General features: G+C 44.2%; 1 protein-coding gene across 1 annotated transcript; it reads left to right on the forward strand.

Annotated features, from left to right (window-relative positions):
• Positions 1-1,645: 1,645 nt before the first annotated feature.
• On the forward strand, positions 1,646-18,181 carry VBP1 (VHL binding protein 1). Its single transcript, XM_026653025.2, has 6 exons — positions 1,646-1,760; positions 7,697-7,821; positions 9,625-9,691; positions 12,127-12,225; positions 15,679-15,817; positions 16,923-18,181. Exons 1-6 carry the CDS (start codon positions 1,668-1,670, stop codon positions 16,991-16,993), a joined length of 594 nt encoding a protein of 197 aa, XP_026508810.1. The 5' UTR covers positions 1,646-1,667; the 3' UTR covers positions 16,994-18,181.
• Positions 18,182-20,714: the final 2,533 nt, after the last annotated feature.

The raw sequence follows: 20,714 nt of genomic DNA on the forward strand, positions 1-20,714 counted from the left end.
CCCACTCCTTCCCCTAGGGCCCCGCCTCTTCCCACCCCATTCCGCCACCTAACCCGAGTGAGCTGTGTCCTCTCTCCTTTTTCCCGCCCCCCATGCACACCACGAAACAGCTGATCGCAGCAGGCAGGAGGCATGGGGAGAGAGGGGAAGCACTGAGTGGCAGGGCCCATGGGCGGGAGGTACTGGGGGGAAGAGGGGAAATGATGGGTGGGGGGTTGCCGATGGGTGCTCAGTACCCACCACTTTTCCCCTGTAGGTGCTCCAGCTGCCGCGGGGGCTGGGTTAGCTGCCGCCAGGGCCAGCTCCAGCCCTGGAGCACCCCCGGAGTTGGTGCCTGTGCCCTGGACTGCACTAATTTGTGGGAAAACACTAAATCTCTCGCCAGTTTGTCATAAACATGGTTTCAGCAATGTAAAGCAAGTTGTTTTAATATCTCAATTTCAGAGTTGGCGAGGAAGGAGAGAGAGTCCTGGGCAGGGCTCTGCCAGGGCCGGTGCAACCACTAGGCGGCCGCCTAGGGCGCCTAGTGGTTGAGGGCGCCTAAAAGCCCGCTCAGGCGAGGAGGTGGAGTGGAGGTGAGCTGGGGCGTGGGGAGGACCACCTGCACTAATGGGGGGGGGCACACAGGGGAACCGCTCCCCACCCCAGATCACCTCCACTCTGCCTCCTCCGCTGAGCACACAGCCCCCACTCTAATTCTCCTCCAATCAGCGCTGCAAGCCTGGGAGGGGAGGAGAATTAGAGCAGCGCCGACGTGCTCAGTGGAGGAGGCGGAGCGGAGGTGAGCTGGGGTGGACTCCCCGGGCGGCGGGGTTAGCTGCCGCAGGGGGGCTCCCCAGGCAGCGGGGTTAGCCACAGAGGGGGGTAGCTGCTGGGGGGGAGAGGGGGGCTGGGTTAGCTGCCACCAGGGCCGGCTCCAGGCACCAGCATAGCAAGCAGGTGCCTGGGGTGGCCAATGAAGAGGGGGGGCCACCTGGCCATTTGATGGCAATTCAGCAGAGGGGCCGTCACTCCCTCTCAGAGCGAAGGACCTGCCGCCGATGACAGCTTTTTTTTTCTTTTTTTTTTTTTTTCTTGGGGTGGCAAAAACGCTTGAGCAGGCCCTGGCTGCTGTGGGGGGGAGTGGCTCCTCTGGTGTGGGGGTGGTTAGCTGTCGGGGGAAGGGGGTTAGCTGGGTGGGAGGGGGGTGCAACGTAGAAGTTTCACCTAGGGCGCAAAACTTCCTTGCACCAACCGGCCCTGGTCTCTGCCCTGCATCAAGTTTCCCATGGAGGCAGCAGCACAGACAGTGAGAAGCCCCGCCCCACCAGAAACCCAGCAGCGGCAGAGCAAGGGGACAGCAGGCGGCTGGGACTAGACCACTCCCCCCGTTCCCTCTGAAGTCCCCTGCAGCGGCAGCGCCTCCCCCTCGCCCGCTATACCCGCGCTCCGCTCTCCCAGCCCACCGCTACGCCACGCCCACTAACCTATCCCACCCTCCGGACCCCGCCCATTCATCTAAGCCCCACCCATCTCTGGGCCCACCCTACCCTGTCAGTCAAAGAGCTGCAACCAATGGGCGCGGAGGGGAGGTGGGTTCCACGCTGACGCAGTGACGTAGGGCTCTTGGGGCTCGGCGGAGGGAGGCCGCGCGGACGCACGGCACGCACCGCCGTCGGTTCCCCAAGATGGCGGCGGCCACCAGCGGCGAGATTTGTTGCAGCGAGGCGCCCGCGGGCGGAAAACGGGGCCACCTGGGCATCCCCGAGGCTGTGTTCGTGGTGAGAGCCGCTCCCGGCGCCCGGCCTTCTAGGGGGCAGCGGGCAGAGCGGAGCCGAGCCGGCGGCGCCGTGAGGGAGATGGGCCCGTTCCCGGCGCTGGGGTCCCGGGGAGGCACCTCGCCCAGTCCCTCGGCCAGGCCCCGGGGTCCGTGGTTGGCTCTCCCCCACCTGCGGCTCTTGACAGGGGGTTCTGCCCGGGCTGGGGCTGCCCCCTGACCCGTAGCTCCCCCGGGTTCTTTTGCGCTGGCGGGCCCCGTTTCCGTGCGGCGGGGACAGGGAGGCTGCGCTGTGCGGGGTCGCTCCTGCTGTAACCGGCCGCTCAGGGCGCGGGTCCTGCTCTCCCGTCTGCGCTGAGAGCTGGCTGGGCTGCTGTGGCTCGCAACCGCAGTCGTTGGAGGCGCTTTGTGGGGCTGGGAGATAACCCTTGTGGATGCAGTTCTGGATTCAGCATTGTCGCTACATAGGTCGTGTCCTCTGGCATCTGTCTGCCCCAGACTCGGATACTAATGCAGTTTATGGTGGTGGGTGTGGGTGTGGGTTTAGGGAGTGGGTCGGTATCCGAAATCTGGGGTTTTCTTTTGTGTAATGTTCTATGACCTCCTACAGGTCAAACCGAGTAGAGTCTTGTACCGTACAACTCAGTGATCCCTGGTTAGCCCATTGTCCTCTTCATCCAAAGCAACAATACTCGGTGTGAAATGCTCTGTCTTTACCTAAAACCTTGTTTTCCCTTAAGGTGTTTTGATATCTCCAGAGCTCTTGGGAAAACTGTTGTTTTCCTGTACAGAGAAATTCTTTTGACTCTAAAGGTGGTGAACCATCTTTTTTCCTTTCAGAAAATTAAACAGCATCACGCATCTTTGAAACGAAGTGTGCTTTTTTTTGCTATATTGAATTTCCTTCAAAAGTCTGAGGGGAAAATAAAAATAAATAAATTTGCATTATGATCAACTTGCCAGAGTTTAGACTGAAAACTGACATGATCAATGACCATAAGTTATTTAGTTTGGTCAATATACTAATGAACTTGTAAAGGGAACTCGGTATTTAAAAAAGGAAAAGTGAGTTTGAAAAACCTTAATGGAAAGACTGAATATTGTGTAATGTGATGTAATAGGAAAAAATTTCATAAATTCAAAATCATTTTAGGAAGAAGGAAGTTGCCCTAATGGGTCAGAGAATCGTACTGTCTAGTCTGGTGTCTAGTCTTCAAGAGTGGCCAATATTAAATGCTTCACAGAAAATTGCTAGAATCCCTGTAATGGATATTTATAGAATAAGCTACTTATTTGGGAAGCTTCTAGTCAGTTAATACTTGCGACCCAAAGCATGAGGGTTTATATTTATCATAACTTTTCTAGTTCTGTATAATTTTACTATGAATGTCCTTTTGTATCCATACAAATGGCTAATCCTTTTTGAAGCCTAAGACTCAATTTGATATTGGGGCAAAAAGATCCACATGCATTTTATTTTTAAGTTTTAAATTTACCTTTCAAATTAATTGGCTGTCCCCTCATTCTTGTATTTTGAGAAACTTTGTGTATTAATAGGAATGACTGAATGACATTCTCTACCATTCATTAAACTAAGTCATGTTCCTTCTTATTCACATCCCTTTTAAAATAACCAGTGAGCTCTTTTCCACCTCTCCTCATATAGAGCTCTTCCCATGCTTCTAATCATTTTCCTTACCCCTTCGATTTCTGATACATATCATTTTGCAGTGCGGGCAGAACTGAACACTGGTCAGGATTTTCAGAGGTGATTTTTGGTGCTCAGTTTGACACTTCTTAAGTGTGACTTGATTTTCAGAAAGTGCTGACAAGTTGGGCACAGAATCACTCAACAGTTTAAAAATTGTTGACTGTTATTCAAGGGAAGGTAGTCCATCAATTTGTATAAAGGCAATAAAATTTCAGAATTATTTCACAATCTAGTTCTTTCTATAGCTTATCACTTTGGTGTTTTGACTGCTACTGAACAGAACTTTTTATTGAGCTGTCGGTGATGATATCTAGATCTCTTCTTGAGTGCTGTAGTTAATTTGGAACCCAGAATATATGTGTGTGTGTGTGTGTGTGTGTGTGTGTATATATATATATATATATATATATATGTGTGTGTGTGTGTATATATATACACACCTCCACCCCGATATAATATGACCCAATATAACACGAATTCGGATATAACGTGGTAAAGCAGCGCTCCGGCGGGGCGGGGCTGCGCAATCCGGCGGATCAAAGCAAGTTCGATATAACGTGGTTTCACCTATAATGCGGTAAGATTTTTTGGCTCCCGATGACAGCGTTATATCGGGGTAGAGGTGTATATATCTTAACTTATTTTTCCCCACGTTACTGCCTTGCATTTTCTAGCAATGAATTTCATCTGCCATTATCTGTCCAACTGCCTAGCATTTAGGAAGAGACAAGCTTTTGAGATTCACAGAGCTTTTTTTTCAGACCTAAGGAAGAGCTCCATGAAGCTCGAAAGCTTGTCTCTTCCACCAACAGAAATTGGTCCAATAAAAAGATATTACCTCACCTATCTTGTATTTCTCATGTCCTAAACAATGTCATTGGAAAATCTTAAACCATTTTGCTCTTTCTCTTGTCTTCCATTCCAGGTTATTAATGAAAATATTAAACACCTCGGTATGGACCCTTAGGGTATATTTCACTATACATCTTTTGCTACAATAAAAAGTTATCATTTATTTTCCACTCTTTGCTTTTTGTCTCTTCCACACATTTTCAAGGGTATTTAGGCTCCTAGAGATGTAGATAAGCACCTAATGGGATTTTCAAAAGTACAGTAACTCCTCACTTAATGTTGTAGTTATGTTCCTGAAAAATGTGACTAAGCGAAACGATGTTAAGCGAATCCAATTTCCCCATAAGAATTAATGTAAAGGGGTGGGGGGGCCATTAGGTTCCAGGGAAATTTTTTTTGCCAGCCAAAAGGCATTATATACATTTTAAACAATTTTAAACAAGCAATTTAATACAGCTGATTGCTGTGGGCAGGAGGCGGGGGGAGGCGCTGATCCACAGGTGGGAGGCATGGGGGGGGCTTAGGGGAGCTGATGGGGGACTGCTAGCTGCGGACAAAGCAGGCAACTAAACGATGTTATAGGGGAGCATTGCACAACTTTAAACAAGCATGTTCTGTAGTGGAGCAGGGACGTAATATCGAAACAACGTTAAGTGAGAGGAGGTTAAGTGGGGAGTTACTGTACCTATGCACCAAACTCCCAATGATTTTATTAGTCACTTTCTAATGTATGACAGAATGACCTCTATACCATGATTATTTAGTTTAGGTTCCCTTAATCCTTACTACTTCTTGGTGAGGGATTTTGTGAAAGACTTGAAAGTCCAAATCCATTATGTTCATCGTCTCTTTCCCCCGATATCTTGTTGCTTCACCAGAGAACTCTTGGAGACTGAAGAATCATGACTTTCATTTACAGAAGCCATGCTGGTCTGACTATTATATCATGTGAATTTAGGTGTTTTATAATACTTGAATTATTGCCATCAGTTTACTTGGCAGTAAAATAAGGTGCTAACTTGGCAGTAAAGTAAGGTTTGCAATATCCAGGATCATTCTTGCAGCTTGCTACTGTCTAGTCCTCTGGCATAGTAGCTGATTTTAATGAGAAATTGCATATTTTGTTAGTAACTTTTCCACCCCCTTCTCAAGTTCCTTCAGAACTCCTGAATGAATGCTATTGATCCTCTTGACTAATTGCTGTATAATTTGTTCAACTCACTTTCTTTTGACACTCCAGTCTCTGAAAGAGTCTCCTTTTTATTACTTGAAGAATAGGTTAAGGTAGATATTGCCATGTAGTCACTTAATTCTTTGCTTCTCTTTTGACTTTTAGCTTTGTATACTAGATCAAAAGTAGTGATTAGGTTTTACTAAGATTAGAAAGTTATGTTTCTCAGTGTGGGAAACGGACCTTTTCACGTACACCTACAGAACAGCTCTTCCTTTCAGTGTCATGCTACAGTATTTGGAAATTGATATTAACTTGGTACAGAAGGGATCCGGAGGTATTTTTCCAAGTGAATGAGGTGTCAAGTCTCATTGTATTACAAGTAGTTTTTAATGGTGTTCCATTGTGGGTGCCGTCTTGAATCTTTCATGTTTTATGGCTATTCTTATTGTGAATTCTTCTGCTAATGATATATTCTTGAATTGCCTTGAAATTATTGATGCATCTGCAGTGTCTGGCAGCCCATCTCATGTAGGCAACCAATTCTCTGATGTGTGGGTTGACTGAAAAGTGTTAATGAAGGTGTTGGTGACTTTGTACTCTGTTGAGAATGTGTATGAATCAGTGTCTAAACAGAGATTAATTCAATATGGAGTATGTCACTCCTGTTCAATAGGTATGTTGGAAATGGATGATAAATGCACATGCTTTTTGACTTGAATGAATGTATAACACCCCCTTGCCAATTAAAAGACCATCAGAGAGCCAAATTGTGACACAGTAGTGGATTGTTTGAAAACTGCAAAAGTGATGATCATATTTTGTCATCTCCAGATGGAGAAGGTAACGCCTTTAGTGAGCTGCTGAAATTCCCAAGTGAAAGTAAGAGTAAGAATTAGCACAGTTAATGCTGCCCCATGAGTTGGGTGCCACAGCTGGAATCTTTGTAAGCTATTTTCCTGGGAAAGCTGCTTGAAGTCTGAGGGATTTTGTGAACAGTTTTGCAAGTTGGTCCTAATACACTTTTTGCAAGCTGTCCTCAAGAGACAGGAATGTGTTTTCCTAGTTAAGGAATTAGTCTGGGAAGATGATTATTTGTAATTATAGATCATGCTTATATGGTGCCTCACATCCAAAAGGTGTTACATAAATAGCATCTATGAAATGCGGTCTCTTGACTCCCAGTCTAGTGTCCTGTCTACTAGACTTTGTAGATTATTTATCAGGAGGCAGCAGTGGGAACTCCTCCTACTTCAGATGAAGTTTGGAATTCACATTTGGTTGTTGGTTCTATGCTGAGACAGCAGGTTGACTGCACTTGCCTATTTGAGCAAGTGCACAGTGAGTCTCGCTAGCCCAAGGGGATTCATGCTGTCAATGGCATAGTAAACTATAATAAAACCAACCACTCGCCTGCCTATTTGAATAAATATCACTGCAATAAAGCATCAGTAACATACACAGTCTGTATTAATGGAACTGGGTTTTTTTTGTTTGTTTGTTTGTTTTTTGCATTAGTAAAGAATGGAAGCCTCTAGCTATAAAAGAGTAAATCGAGAAAGGGCCATATTTTTTTTGTCATCTAGCAAGATATATGTATTAAAAAAAGCTGTTAAGCCAATAGCTTGTGAATTAACTCTAACCATATTTTTTTAACATGAATGTCACTACTTTCCTGACAAAATACTCAACGAGAAATCTAAAAGTAGTGGCCCTAGAAAGTTTAATTCTTCGTATTGCAAAAGTGCCTAGACGTCCCAACAAAGATCATGGCCCCTTTGCTCTTGGCACTGTATTTATATATAGTAAGATGGTCCCTGTCCCAAAGAGCTTACAATTTGAATAGCCAAAGAGTGTGAAAAAGAAGTATGATCCATATTTTACAGATGGGGAAAATGAAATACAAAGAGATTAGGTGATACTACAATTTGAATGGAAAAGAAGATACAGTTTCATGTTGCATGTGGCTGAAACTGTAAGGCATACAGCACCGACAACTCTAGCATTGTGAAATACCTTCTATGTCCACAGTACATGATCTAGGTTCTAAGTAAGCAATGATCTGATTGATGTGTCAAGGGAAAATAATGATTGAAGGTATAAAATCACGTTTAGTGCAAAATAACTTTTGTCTACCTAATCTTTCTGATCACATAATTAGACCTTGGGTTTCTATAAAATTCTTAATTTTATCTTTTTCTTAAAGGAGGATGTCGATTCTTTTATGAAACAGCCTGGAAATGAAACTGCAGATGTAGTACTTAAGAAGCTGGATGAACAATATCAGAAATATAAATTTATGGAACTTAACCTTGCTCAGAAGAAAAGGAGGTGAGTTACAATTTTTGAAAGTTTGGAAATTGAAAATAAGACTTCAAAAAAAGGTTATATTTTGTTAAATATTTCCGACTGCCGTAAGAAGTGATAGGAAGTGTTAGCAGTGCCAATAATGCAGTAAATTTAGAAAGGTGCAACTCCACCTTTTTTCCCACAGACTGATCAGCAATGTCAGTAGGCCTGAGTTTATAGCTTGATAGACTTTAAGGCCAAAAATGACTACTGTGACTGTCTAGTCTGACCACCTGCATAACACAGGTCATAAAATTTCACCAAGGCACTTTTACATCAAGCTAGTAACTTTTTTTTTTACTTTTTGTTTTTATATGAAATATAAACACATAATAAAAGAAAATGTATATAAATATAGGCACAAGATAGAAATATCATAAACATAACAAAATTCAACATTAATTGTTTGCAAAACCTGGAAAAAGCAAAGAAAAAACCCCAAACCTGCAGAGGTCATGCAAGGCATCAGTTATTAAAGTGACTCAATAGATAAGTGAGAACATAACCTACGAGTGTCGGGGACTAGTATATATTAAACTTCAAAAGTATGCAATAGTTTCATGTATGACCAGACATCCTCAATTTTTCCAAGTGTTTCTATTCCAGTCATTTTTTTCCATTAATGCAATAGTAGAGAGCTCACTATGCCAGCCTGTGTATAAGGGAGGAATTGCAGATTTCCTATTTTTTCAAAATAAGTCTTGTGGCCACTAAAATAGTTATTGCAATCCATTTCTTAATGTTCACTGGTAGTACCAACTCATCCAGCACCCTTAAAATTCATAAGCTTGGAGAAGGAAAGATAGCATCACTTAGTTTTTGAGAGAGCACTGACTATGATGTTTCAGAACACATGCATTTTTTGACAGGTGAAGAGGACGTGTGAAAGCCCGTAACTTCTGCTCTAGCAAGATAATATCTTTTAGAAAGACATCGTCTTGATTTAAATACTTTCAAAACTTTTTGGTGTTGCTGAAATGAAATAAGATGCCCTGGGGTCTGGGAACTACGTTGTGGCAGCCTGCCTGCTTGGCTGCCCAGTTGCTTGTGAACCTAAGGAGTTGACTGAAATTGAAATGATTGTCAGATCCACTGCTGCCTGCCACTGAATAGCAGTATGAAACTGACCAGGCTTTATTAATTTTACTCAGCTGCTACTTTTGGAGAAAGCTGTGAGCAATAACAGAGGCAGATACTGGGGCTTGCTTTTATTGAGGGGGATCCTTATCTATGAATAACTCCAGTGCCTGCCTTTGCAGCCAACCTGGCAAGCTGCTGGGGAGTCTGGGTTGCCAAAGAGGTGGATGCACGAGCAGGGGAGCTGGCAGTAAACCAGGCAAGTTTCCATCAAAAGATTTGCTCAAATTGCCACATTCCCGCAAAACTTTTCAATTTTGATTAATCAGCATTTTCTGATGAATGTTCCATCAGAAAATTTCTGACCCGCTCTCATTTTAATTCTTTGCTCAGAGTAACATGCTTGTTCCATCAGAATTTTCCTTGTATTCGCTGTATTGATTAGAATGTTGGAACATGCCAGGTACACCCAGCCTCCCTAGTTAAGTGTACTTGCTAGGTCTCTTGTATATTCAGAAGTGAAGTGTTTGTGTTAACTTCTAGGCCTAATTATGCCTTTTTAACACCTGATTAAAATGAATAGAAAATGTCTGTAGAACTTGAGTTTCTAAAATGGAAAAAAAAAGGTTGGATTATATAATAGCTTACTGTTTGGGGAATCTATCTGTATGTGCAAAATACTAAATTATGACTGTTGTTAATTCACAGGCTAAAAAGTCAGATTCCTGAAATTAAACAGACATTAGACATTTTAAAATATATGCAGAAGAAAAAGGTAAACTATTTTGATTATTTAATGGGGTATGAATAAATAAAGTTAACAGCTTTTCCATACTAGCAGAAAACATTCCAATAAATGTTTTGGAGAGCACACATAATTCGCTTGTATAAAGTATAGTGGAATTATTCTTAAGGAACATAACTTTATTTACTAGCTTTCAGAAAGTTAACATTCCCACTGTAAACTTCACTTTTAATAGCTGCAAAAGATGCACTAAGCTTGGGCTCCATGGACTGTTGTTAGTCTTTGTAGCCATTTCTAATTTGTGTATAAAATCACCACCTTATAACATGCTGTCATCAAACTTGGAATTTTAACTTCTATTTTGAAGTAAAAGTTTACAGTAGTCCCCCAAAAGTTTAATATTCACATATTACTTCAAAAAAAAGGGCAGAAAAGTATGTTCTTTATTCTAGTTCAGGGGTCGGCAACCTTTTAGAAGTGGTGTGCCGAGTCTTCATTTATTCACTTTAATTTAAGGTTTCGCGTGCCGGTAATACATTTTAATGTTTTTTAGAAGGTCTCTCTCTATGTCTATATATTATATAACTAGACTAGTGTTGTATTGTAAAATAAACAAGGTTTTCAAAATGTTTAAGAAGCTTCATTTAAAATTAAATTAAAATGTTGATCTTACACCGCCGGCCTGCTCAGCCCACTGCTGGTCTGGGATTCTGTTCACTCAGGCCAGCTGTGGGCTGTGCGGGGCCGGCGGCCGGGACCCCAGACCGGCAGTGGACTGAGCGGCTCAGCCCACTGCAGCTCAGGGGTTCCATCTGCTGGCTCCTGCCAGCTGGAATCTCGGCTGCCGGACCCGCTCAGCCCGCTGCCAGTCTGGGGTCCTGTCCCTGCCCACATACAGTGGGTACCTACCTTCTCCCTGATTCTGGCCCATTCTTTTTCTCTCTCTGCACTGAGCTGAGGGTGGGAGTGCACTGAGCACAGGGCTGGGGGTGAAGGGTCTGGCCAGGAGCTAGAATGAGGGAGGGGGCTCAGGGTTGGGGCAGAAGGTTTGGGTGTGGGGCACTTACCTGGGCAGCTCCCATTTGGTGCAAGGGGTGCAGGTGAGAATGTGTGTGTGTGTGTGCAGGAGCTCCCGTTTGGTGCTCAGGGTGAGGGAGGGGATGTTGGGGGTGCAAGAGTCAGGATGTAGGGGGTGCAAGAGTCAGGGCAGAGGGCTGGGGGCATGTGAGGGGGGGTGCAGGTGTCAGGGCGGGGGGGGGTGGTATGTGTGGGGGTGCCAGAGTCGGGGCTGGGGTTGGGGGGTGAAGGAGTCAAGCAGAGGGCTGGGTGTATATGAGGGGGGTACAGGGCTCAGGGCAGGGGCCTGGGGGGTGTGCGGGGCTCAGGGCAGAGGGCTGTGTGTGTGTGTGGGGGGGGGGTCAGGGCAGGGGGCTGGAGGGAATATGCCCCTATTCCACCCCCCCTTACCCTAGCCCCGCCCTGCCCCCATCCACTCCCTCCTACTTCCCGCCCCCTGACTGCCCCCCTCAGAACCACCAACCCCCGTGCTCCTTGTCCCCTGACTACCCCCTCCTGGGACCCCTGCCCCTAACCACCCCCCAGGACCCCACCCCCTATCTAAGCCTCCCTGCCCCTTGTCCCCTGACTGCCCCCCTAGGGCCCTACCCCCTACCTGTCCCCTGACTGCCCCAACCCTTATCCACACTCCCGCCACCAGACAGACCCCCGGGACTCCCATGCCTATCCAACCGCTCCCCGCCCCCTGACAGGACCCCCATAACTCCCGACCCATACAACCCCCCCTGCTCCCTGCCTGCCCCAACCCCTCTCCACACCCCCGCCTCCTGAGAGCCCCCCCATAACTCCTGACTCATCCACCCCCCCCAGCTCCTTGTCCCCTGACCCTCCCCTCCAAAGACCCCCCACCCTAACTGCCCCCAGGACCCTCCTTGCTCCCTGTCCCCTGACTGCCCTGACCCCTATCCACCCTCTTACCATGAGGCTCCTAACAGCATGTTCTGCTCCGTGCAGAGCCAGACACGGCATGGCTCCAGGGGAGGGGAGAAGGCGGGGGAAGGGCCAGCGGCTTGCTGCGCTCGGCCTGGTGCTCCAGCCCGGGAGCGCGGACCCCACGGCTTGCCATGCCAGGAGAATGGGGCCATTTGCCCACCCCTACATCGAGGTGTGCCTGGGCACACCCCGTGCGCACGCCTATGCTTCTGCCCCCTGCCCCTGCGGGGGGGGGGAAGTGGAGGGCAGAGAAGAGCGGGCTGGGCTGGGCAGGATTTTTAATGGCACGCTGCAGCCTACCGGGACTCCAGCAGCAGCATGCCATTAAAAATCGGCTCGTGTGCCGTCTTCGGCACGCGTGCCATAGGTTGCCGACCCCTGCTCTAGTTTCTGTATTGCTGTCTTAACCATTTGCAATGCAAGTAGCAACTTCAAGTTCTGTGATCTTTCTTAAGGAATCCACAAACCCAATGGAGACCAGGTTTTTATTGGCAGATAACCTCTACTGTAAAGCATCAGTTCCTCCTACGGATAAAGTCTGTTTGTGGTTGGGGGTAAGTAACTACAGTATTCCTCTAAAATATTTTTTAAATTATTAAATCGGCAGGTTCATAATCTTATTTGTTTATTTCTACCACTCATAGCGGGACAAAATTCTGTGCAATCATTGAGTTTAATGGAGTTGTATGAAGTATGAGGAAGGTTAAGTACCTGGTGTAATTATGGTCAAAACTAGAAAAACAACACATTTTAGGTGATCAAGTAACTGGTCCCTGTACCAGCCTCCAGTGGGAGTTCAGTGCAAAAAGGTCTTCAGAATCTAGTACCTACTATTACATGGACAAGTAACTTGCATAACTATAGTCTTAATTTACAAGACAAAACAAGGCTAAGAAAATGCTGTAAATTCAGTGCAATAATTTGTGCAATTATATGCTGAAGGGAGGCACGCTGGTGTTGGTTTGAAAAGCTGTGTCTTGTTTCTTTTCCCATCTCTTCCATTTCTGACTTTACCTTAGCACTTGCAAGCTCTTCGGGGTATGGACTGGTTTTTTGTTCCGTGTTTATAAAGCATCTAGCTCAATGGGGTCTTGGTTCATGACTGGGGCTCGTAGGCACTATGGTAATACAAACTAATACTGCAATAATAGACATCTTAAAAATATCTGTGAGAACCCTTCAAATTCAACTTTCGGTCTGAAAATCAAGCTGTATTTTTTTTTTTTTTGGCTTTTGCATCAGTAATTAAGATTCTTCAGCTACCCCTGTGCAGCACCCTTGTCTTTGACTTGGCACATCTTAGCCAAGTTCCAGGTGCGGGGCCAACTGGTACATGGAAGCACAAACCAGAACAGACTCCAACTATCTCTCCCCCATAGCTGTTGGCTCTGCAGGGGTAACAGGAGAACCAAGTAGTGACACACTTTTTTTTTTTTTTTTGGTAAAGTCAAATATGACACACAAAATCACGTGGGCTAGAACTGTTGAGGAAGAAGCTGACATTTTTATATGGTGCCTTTTTCTAACCGTAATTGTACATTTTCAGTTTGCTTTTTCTTTATGTATAATGACCAACAACTGTCAATAAATTTTGAGCCGTGAATATTTAACTCGCAATCTTGTTGATTATGCTTGCAGCAGAACATGATGTAGCTAATCTGCAGTTTACATTGGCTCTACTGCCTGCAACAATAAAAACTGTTTTGTCTGTGAAGTAAACCTTACAGGGGCAATTTCAACATGTTAGGGACTTCATTTAATCTATTTTATTCAGTGCTCACACTTTTTAACATTCTGATGATCCATAAATTCCAATTTGCCAATCTCCAATTAAGATTAAATTAATCAGAATGATTAATTATAGGTATTTCATTATTGCACTGTGGTTCAGAATACCAATCCACCACTGCCTTGAAGGCACATGCCCAGTAAAGCAGTTTGTTTTGACAATTAGGTCTGCTAATATTTTTCTATTTGTCTTCTGTATGTTTAGCCATATATAGCCTCTTACTATCCTATTCACCAAGTATCTACATTGTATTTCAGATGAGGAAAGGATTTGTCTCGTATCTTACATATTTATAGGGCAGTTATCAACTTTGTATCTAAGCACAGATAACGGGTTGGCTGGGTCAAAGGTTTTAAACAAGAGAGATCTCTAAGTACTTAAGCAGTATCAGGCAGGGATATTCTGTGTTCATACATTTCCTTATCTGCAAAGATAACTAACTTACTAATGTTTATTTTGAGACCACTAAGTCCCTGAACTCCCCATGCCAGAACTGAGTCATCTGGTTAGGACAAAAACATTGTCTGCACACAGTTAATCTGCACAAAGGCAATCTTAGTGTGGAATAAGAGTGTCCACGGGGGCAGTTAGTGCACACTAGCTATTTTGGGCTTTCTCCTTATGAAGACAAGCATTTAGTGAGGGCTTGAAGTGCGGAAGTTTTGGAAACGCTTAGAACTTCATTCCAACCTGAGCATCCTTTTATTAAATGTTAACTTTTCTGAAGGATTTCTCCCTGGTCCCCATCAGTGTAAAAGCCTGAGAGCAGAATTCATATAGCTTTGGCTCCATGAAAGCTGTTGTGGGCTTGTAGGTGTGGTGTATTCAAATTCATTTACAACTGTCAAAATATGGGGCCAGTGTCTTTTTTGCATTGATTATTTGTTGCCATTAACTAGTGTTCATACACAAATAAATCTGCTACCAAAAATTAGTCATGCTAACAAGGCATTTTATGCAGTTTTTGGGAATGCCTTGACCTTACTGCCTCACAATGGCTTATAGCGTATATTGGTTTGTATTGGGCTGCGTATGCTCTGTTTCCAATTGCTTTCTTGAAAAGTTAAGGCTTTCTATATCAAGGAAAAAATGAATTACTAATATAGTGCATCCTCAGTCTCATGGAGGCTACCTGGAGGAGTTGGTTACTTGCCATAATGAGTTATTGTTCCAGAGCCATAAGATTCAGCATACACTGATCCAAACCAGTGTTGACAAGGTCTTTCTGTGGAATGTTTGCTCAATGTTGTTTGTTCCTTTCTTTGCCCCACAATCCTTCAAGAATGTATGTTAATGTTGTCTTCCACTATTAAGTGCCAAACTGCCATTTATGCCTTTGAAAATCGCTCCCAAAATGAGCTTAATAGTCTGGAGATATAACAGAGCTCTTCTATTCTGTGAAATTCCACTGAATGATAATACACTGGAATGATGCTAGTTGCTACATAGATGTGAAATTGTAAGCACCGGTCTCCAAATAAAGAATTAATATTGAAAAACTGAGTATAACTCTTACTCAGTACTCACAAAGGACAAAACTGCTCTGGGGTCTCCAGCACCTTCACTTGACATTGTTGGTCTTTCTACATGGGAACTCGCACACCGAGAGAACAACATATTAGCAATAAGATCTGCCATGTATATGTCAAAAAAGAATTTTGTCCTAAATTGCGTCAGATGGTTTTGTTGATTTCGGTTGTTGGGGATACCAGGGTAAGAGCATTCTGCTGTTGAATCTGGATATTTTCAGAAGACTTTATTAAAAGTAGTATATTGTTTAACATTTCAAAGATACTTTGGAGAAACTCTTGCTGAGGGAGCCGTCTTCCATTTTGAAAAGAAATGTTAGAATTGTGTTAATTAAAATGTATGTAATTCTGAAGACACTAAAGTCTTGCTTTTGTTTTTATGGACTGCTGGCCACAAATGCAGCAAGCATCCATTTGTTGCTTTAAATGACATGGGGAGCAATATTTGCAAGCCTTTTGTGGGTTTTACTTCTCAAATACTGAGGTGATAGAGGCCGAAAATGGATCCCTGCATTGCACTTCCTTTTTGTTGTCACAGCTTTGGTGTATATCTGTGAGTGCCTGTCTACATAGTAGGTTAAAATCAGTCTGAAATGTTTGTAACATCCCCTTGGATAGAGTTAATGCTTTCCTTAAGGTGTTCAACCTAGAGTAAAAGCTTTATTAAAATTAAATATCTTTTCTCTTAGGCCAATGTGATGCTTGAATATGATATCGATGAAGCCCAGGCTCTGTTAGAAAAGAATCTGTCAACAGCCACAAGAAATCTTGAGTCCCTAGAGGAAGACCTGGATTTTCTTAGAGATCAGTTCACCACCACAGAAGTTAGTATCCTTTTGGAGAAAAACAACTTTAATTTAAACACTGGTACACATTTTTCTCACCTTTCCACAGATAAATTTCTTTTTAGAAAGAGAAATGCATTATTCAGCTCTGCTTATTTGGTTTCCCTAACCAGACTAGTGGATGGAGGATTAGCAAGTAGCTGTCTTGAATGGTAATGGTGGACCTCGTGTCTCAAATTCTGAGCAAGGGAAGGGACAATTTAATGCAGCACAGCTAGTCCCTGTTGGAATTCCATCTCTTAATAGACAGAGCAGGAAAATGGGCTGCCAAGGCAACCTATTGTGATGGGCACTGCTGTTCTAAGTGGGTAACTTGAGGACATAGACTAGTGCTTAGAGTTGGTAGCCAATTGGATTTATTGACGCTTCAAAGCAAAATGGTTCCTTGTCACGACTCTGGATAGTACACAAGTGCTGTTCTTTGAGTTCTCCACCAGCAGAATGCCTAATTCAACTGCCACCTTGATGCTCTTCTGAGAAAGAAAGCCAGTGCTAGAACCATGTAAATGAACCTCTCTGGGGAGTCTTGATAGTATCACATTCATTTTGCATTATGTTTTTGGATTGTCTGCTTTAAACCTGCCTTTAACAAGGAGCACAGATTATTTACCTAGTTGAAGACTGATACTTTAGCTATTTATTAGTACTGGAGGGGAGCTGTTAGGGTTTCAAATGTTGCCAATGTTAAAGGACATTCAGTGCCGAATAAAGTCATGTATGGCTGAAATAGGTAAACGTTGCAACCAAAAAGGGATAAGTTGTAACTGGAAGCAGTTTTAGCTTTGGCACATAGGAGTGGAAGTAAATATGAAGGGAGAAATGTCTGTGCAAAAATATTTAATTGTTAGCATGTAGATCCTCTGAACAGAGGTTGAGTAGTGACCATGTATAGCTGCCCCATCAGTTGTCAGAATTTCCACAGCATCAAGGTTCTGCACTGCAGTCAGCTGTTTTGTTAATCAGTTTCTATGTTGTCTGTCATGCATCAGTGAAACAAGGAAGATTAACTTGGATTGAACGTACTTGGCTGGTTCTGCAATTAGTTATCTCTTTTTGCATTATAGCAGCTTCCTTAACTATACCCTCAGATATGGCTAGAGTTTATAATTGGGATGTAAAGAGAAGAAACAAGGATGACCCTTCCAAAAACAAAGCATAGTTCTACTAATTTTAAATGTGCTTATGATTTCCAAATACTTTTATTTTAAACACCCCCGAAATTCATCCTTAAGGGACTGAGTTAAGTTAATCATTTCGATAAATGATAAAATATAAAAAATCAGTAATAATGGTGAGCGCCATTTTATTTATTTGTAAACTCACAATTTGGTTTCATGCATGCTTCATGAAATTCTGAATTATTTGAAAGGATACCACACGGTCCAACAAAGGGCATAGCATTTTTGACCAGTTCAATCTGTTTGTCATAAGTAAATTCTTTACCTGAAGGTTTGTCTAAAAATGTGAGGTGCATGTATGAAATTGAGTTTAGGACATTTTATAAGGTTATTGTAATGTAAGGGTTTACTTGTTTCATGTTTGCTGATGTGTTGTATACACTTGATGAGGTTAAAAATAACTTTGGGGTGGGGAAGACATGCCGCTGATAACTTAGCAAACAGAGAAAATACAGTGAAATCCTGGGTTTCATTTCTTAGTCAATTACTGCTTTGGCAACATCAACCCATAAGCATTCCCAGAGATCCACTTTGGATAAACTTGATTTTAATCAAGTTTGGGTTAGCCAACTGATAGCTACTGAATTTTCTGCACTTTACATACAACAGTTCATAATTTGTCTTCAGAAAAGAACAATTAATGGATTTCATTCAATAAACAGCACAAGCTATGTCAAGACTGCACATCGTCTCGCCCCAGGCCCCTTTCACATACACGCACACACTGTTTATCTTTGCAAATATATAGAACTAGGACCTCAAAATGCTAATATCCTATAATACAAGAAAAACCCCACTTACAGCCCTTAGACAAGAAGATGACTAGTTCAAATGTCTTAACACTTTTGCAAAGCCTCCTAGGTGAAACCTGTATTAAATACGGATGGTCTATTTGAGCACAGCTTCTGTTGTAAACAGGCTGAATATTTTTTTCAGTTATAATGAAGCCTCACAAGATTGTTGCCTTTACCTCTGCAGTTTCCTCCTAAAACAAAATGCACACATGGTGGTGAAATTAGTGGTTAGTATTTACACTGCTGAGTGACTGGTAATACAGGTTTTGCTAGAAAATAAATGCAAATGTTAACTGTTCTATCTTCATGTAATAAACAATATACCTGTAAAGTTTTTGTACTTTTATTTCATGATATTAAAATAGTGAAACTCAACACTTGTGGCGAACATCTCTTTTGTGAATCTTTCTTTTTCAATGTAAGATGACAAGTCTTGCACCTAAGCTTGTATAACTCTTCAGTCCCTTGGAGGGGGGAAGAGAAACTTGGGTGAATCAACAGGTAAAGAAATTGGCTAGACTGAAGAGGGGAGAGATGTGCCCAGACAGGAGGAGGTTACTGTAGCCCCAAGGAGACACTTCCATGCTGGGAAGCAGGATTTGAGGACTGAATATGTAGAAGGAATAGATACTAATGTTAGAGTCCCCAGCTACAATTTGGCAATCTCCTGAGTGGGAGTAGTCCAAGCTAATTCCATGATTTCAAGTTTGAGATCTGGGGAGAAGAGTGCAATTGTCAGAAGTAGGGAGAGAGATTAGGAGGGAAAGTGAAAAGTTCCGGGTTTATCACATTTCAACAAACCAGTGGTCCATCTGCAAGGAGATGAGGGTAGGCAAGTAGACTGCAATCTTGACAAAAGTGACACTCTAGAACAGAGGTGGGCAAACTTTTTGGCCTGAGGGCTGCATTGGGTTTCGGAAATTGTATGGAGGGCTGGTTAGGGGAGGGGGCCCCTCCTTCCCCCCCCCCCCGGGACCCCTGCCCCATTCACACACCCCGGCTCCCTGTCCCCTGACTGCCCCCCCAGAACCCCCACTGCCCCATCCAACCCCATCTCTCATTCCTGATGCGCCCCCCCGGGACTCCTTCCCCATCCAACCACCTCTTCTCTCTGTCCCCTGACTGCTCCCTGCTGTCCCATCCGACCCCCCCTCCTTCCTGACTGCCCCCCCGAGACCCCTGCCCCCATTCAACACCCCTGTTCTCCTGCCCTGACCCCTATCCACACCCCCGTCCCCTGACCACCACCCCGAGCTCCCCTGCCCTCTATCCAACCCTCCCCTCGCTCCCTGCTCCCTTACCGCGCTGCCTGGAGCACGGGTGGCTGTCAGCGCTGGAGCCGGGTCACACCACCGCCGCGCAGCACAGAGACCAGGAGCTCACAGCCCCACTGCCCAGAGCATTGCGTCAGCGGCGGGGAGGGGGAATTACAGGGGAGGGGCCAGGGGCAAGCCTCCCGGGCCAGGAGCTCGGGCCGGGCAGGAGGGTCCCATGAGCCGGATGTGGCCCACGCTGTAGTTTGCCCACCTCTGCTCTAGAAGGTCACTGACGAGACTAGTGAAAATAGACACTAGAGACCCCACTTTCTTACTAAAAGAGCACAAAAGTTAAATATATATACCCGAGTATCCAGTGAGAGCCTGATCTAAATTATGTAGTTCCTAACCTTTCTGAGATTGAGACCCATATTTGTGATCTGTACCTGGGCATGCCATAGGTACTGCACCAGTTACTGCATCTTACCTGTTTCTTGTCCTTTTTCTTTTCTCTGTACTTGGCGTGTTTTGCTTCACTTTCTCAAATGATTTTCTTCTTTTGCACCTTGAAGGCAGCAGTTTCTCATTTCTCTTCCAGATCCCTCCTTATTCCCTCCACTCCTTCCCTTTCCTTTTGGTTTTGCCAAAGACTAACTGAAGAGTTTTCTTCCACGTGAAAGTTCTGCTAGGGACAATTATTTCAATAAATCGGGAGATCTTGGGCCTGGTAGCACAGTCCTGTGGGTGAGTAGGCTGTGGAGTTTGGGGTAATAGTTCTATGTGAAAGTGAAAGGAGAAAGCAGAGAAAATAACTGACAGGAATTACTAGGTGAAATTCTACAGCCTGTGTTATATAGAAGATTACAATGACCTCTAAGTTGTGATCTTAAAATTCACCAGGACACACACTACCCCTCTCGGCAGGCTCAGCTTGTAGATTTCAGAGATTGTTGCTCTCCTTGGTGCTTCCCTTTCCTTCCCCCCTGGCTTCCTCTTGTCATGCTTGGCACATCCTGGTGACTGACTTTTTGTCCCCAGAATGCAGGCTTCTCTGCTGAATGCTCCCAGCTTCACACTTCTGATAATCTGGTAGCCTGAGAGTGGCTCGCGAGCTGATTTTCAGTGGAACTCACACTGCCTGGGTCCTGGCCATCAGTCCAGGGGGCTCTGCATTTTAATTTAATTTTAAATGAAGCTTCTTAAACATTTAAAAACCTTATTTACTTTACATACAACAATAATTTAGTTATATATTATAGCCTTATAGAAAGAGACCTTCTAAAAATGTTAAAATGTATTACTGGCACGTGAAACCTTAAATTAGAGTGAATAAATGAAGACTCGGCACATCGCTTCTGAAAGGTTGCCGACCCCTGCTCTAGAGCAATCAGCAGAGGACCAGAGCTGGGAGCAAACTGCCTCCGATAGAGAGAAGCAGCCCATGCCATGGGGGCAGGAAATTGCTCATCAGCTTGCTGTCTAGGCCAGGGGCAGCAGTTCCTTGACCTGGGTTTGAAAGTTGGCAGACAAACCAGGACTACTGACGGCTATTCTGCTTAGCTCTTCTCCCTCTCCCTCTCCCTTGTACTTGCCAGAGAGATCCATATCAGTGGTGGCGCTGGGACAGGGACATGGCAGCAAGGATTTTGTGG

Source organism: Terrapene carolina, unplaced genomic scaffold (assembly GCF_002925995.2).
Source record: "Terrapene carolina triunguis isolate 2854851 unplaced genomic scaffold, T_m_triunguis-2.0 Scaffold131, whole genome shotgun sequence".
Classification (NCBI taxonomy): Eukaryota; Metazoa; Chordata; order Testudines; family Emydidae; genus Terrapene; species Terrapene triunguis.

Excerpts from the sequence above, each read along its gene's own strand:
- VBP1 (XM_026653025.2), top strand. The coding sequence starts at position 1,668 with ATGGCGGCGGCCACCAGCGGCGAGATTTGTTGCAGCGAGGCGCCCGCG. Across the intron at positions 7,822-9,624 it reads CTTGCTCAGAAGAAAAGGAG|GCTAAAAAGTCAGATTCCTG; the intron begins GTGAGTTACAAT and ends GTTAATTCACAG. Across the intron at positions 12,226-15,678 it reads AAGTCTGTTTGTGGTTGGGG|GCCAATGTGATGCTTGAATA; the intron begins GTAAGTAACTAC and ends CTTTTCTCTTAG.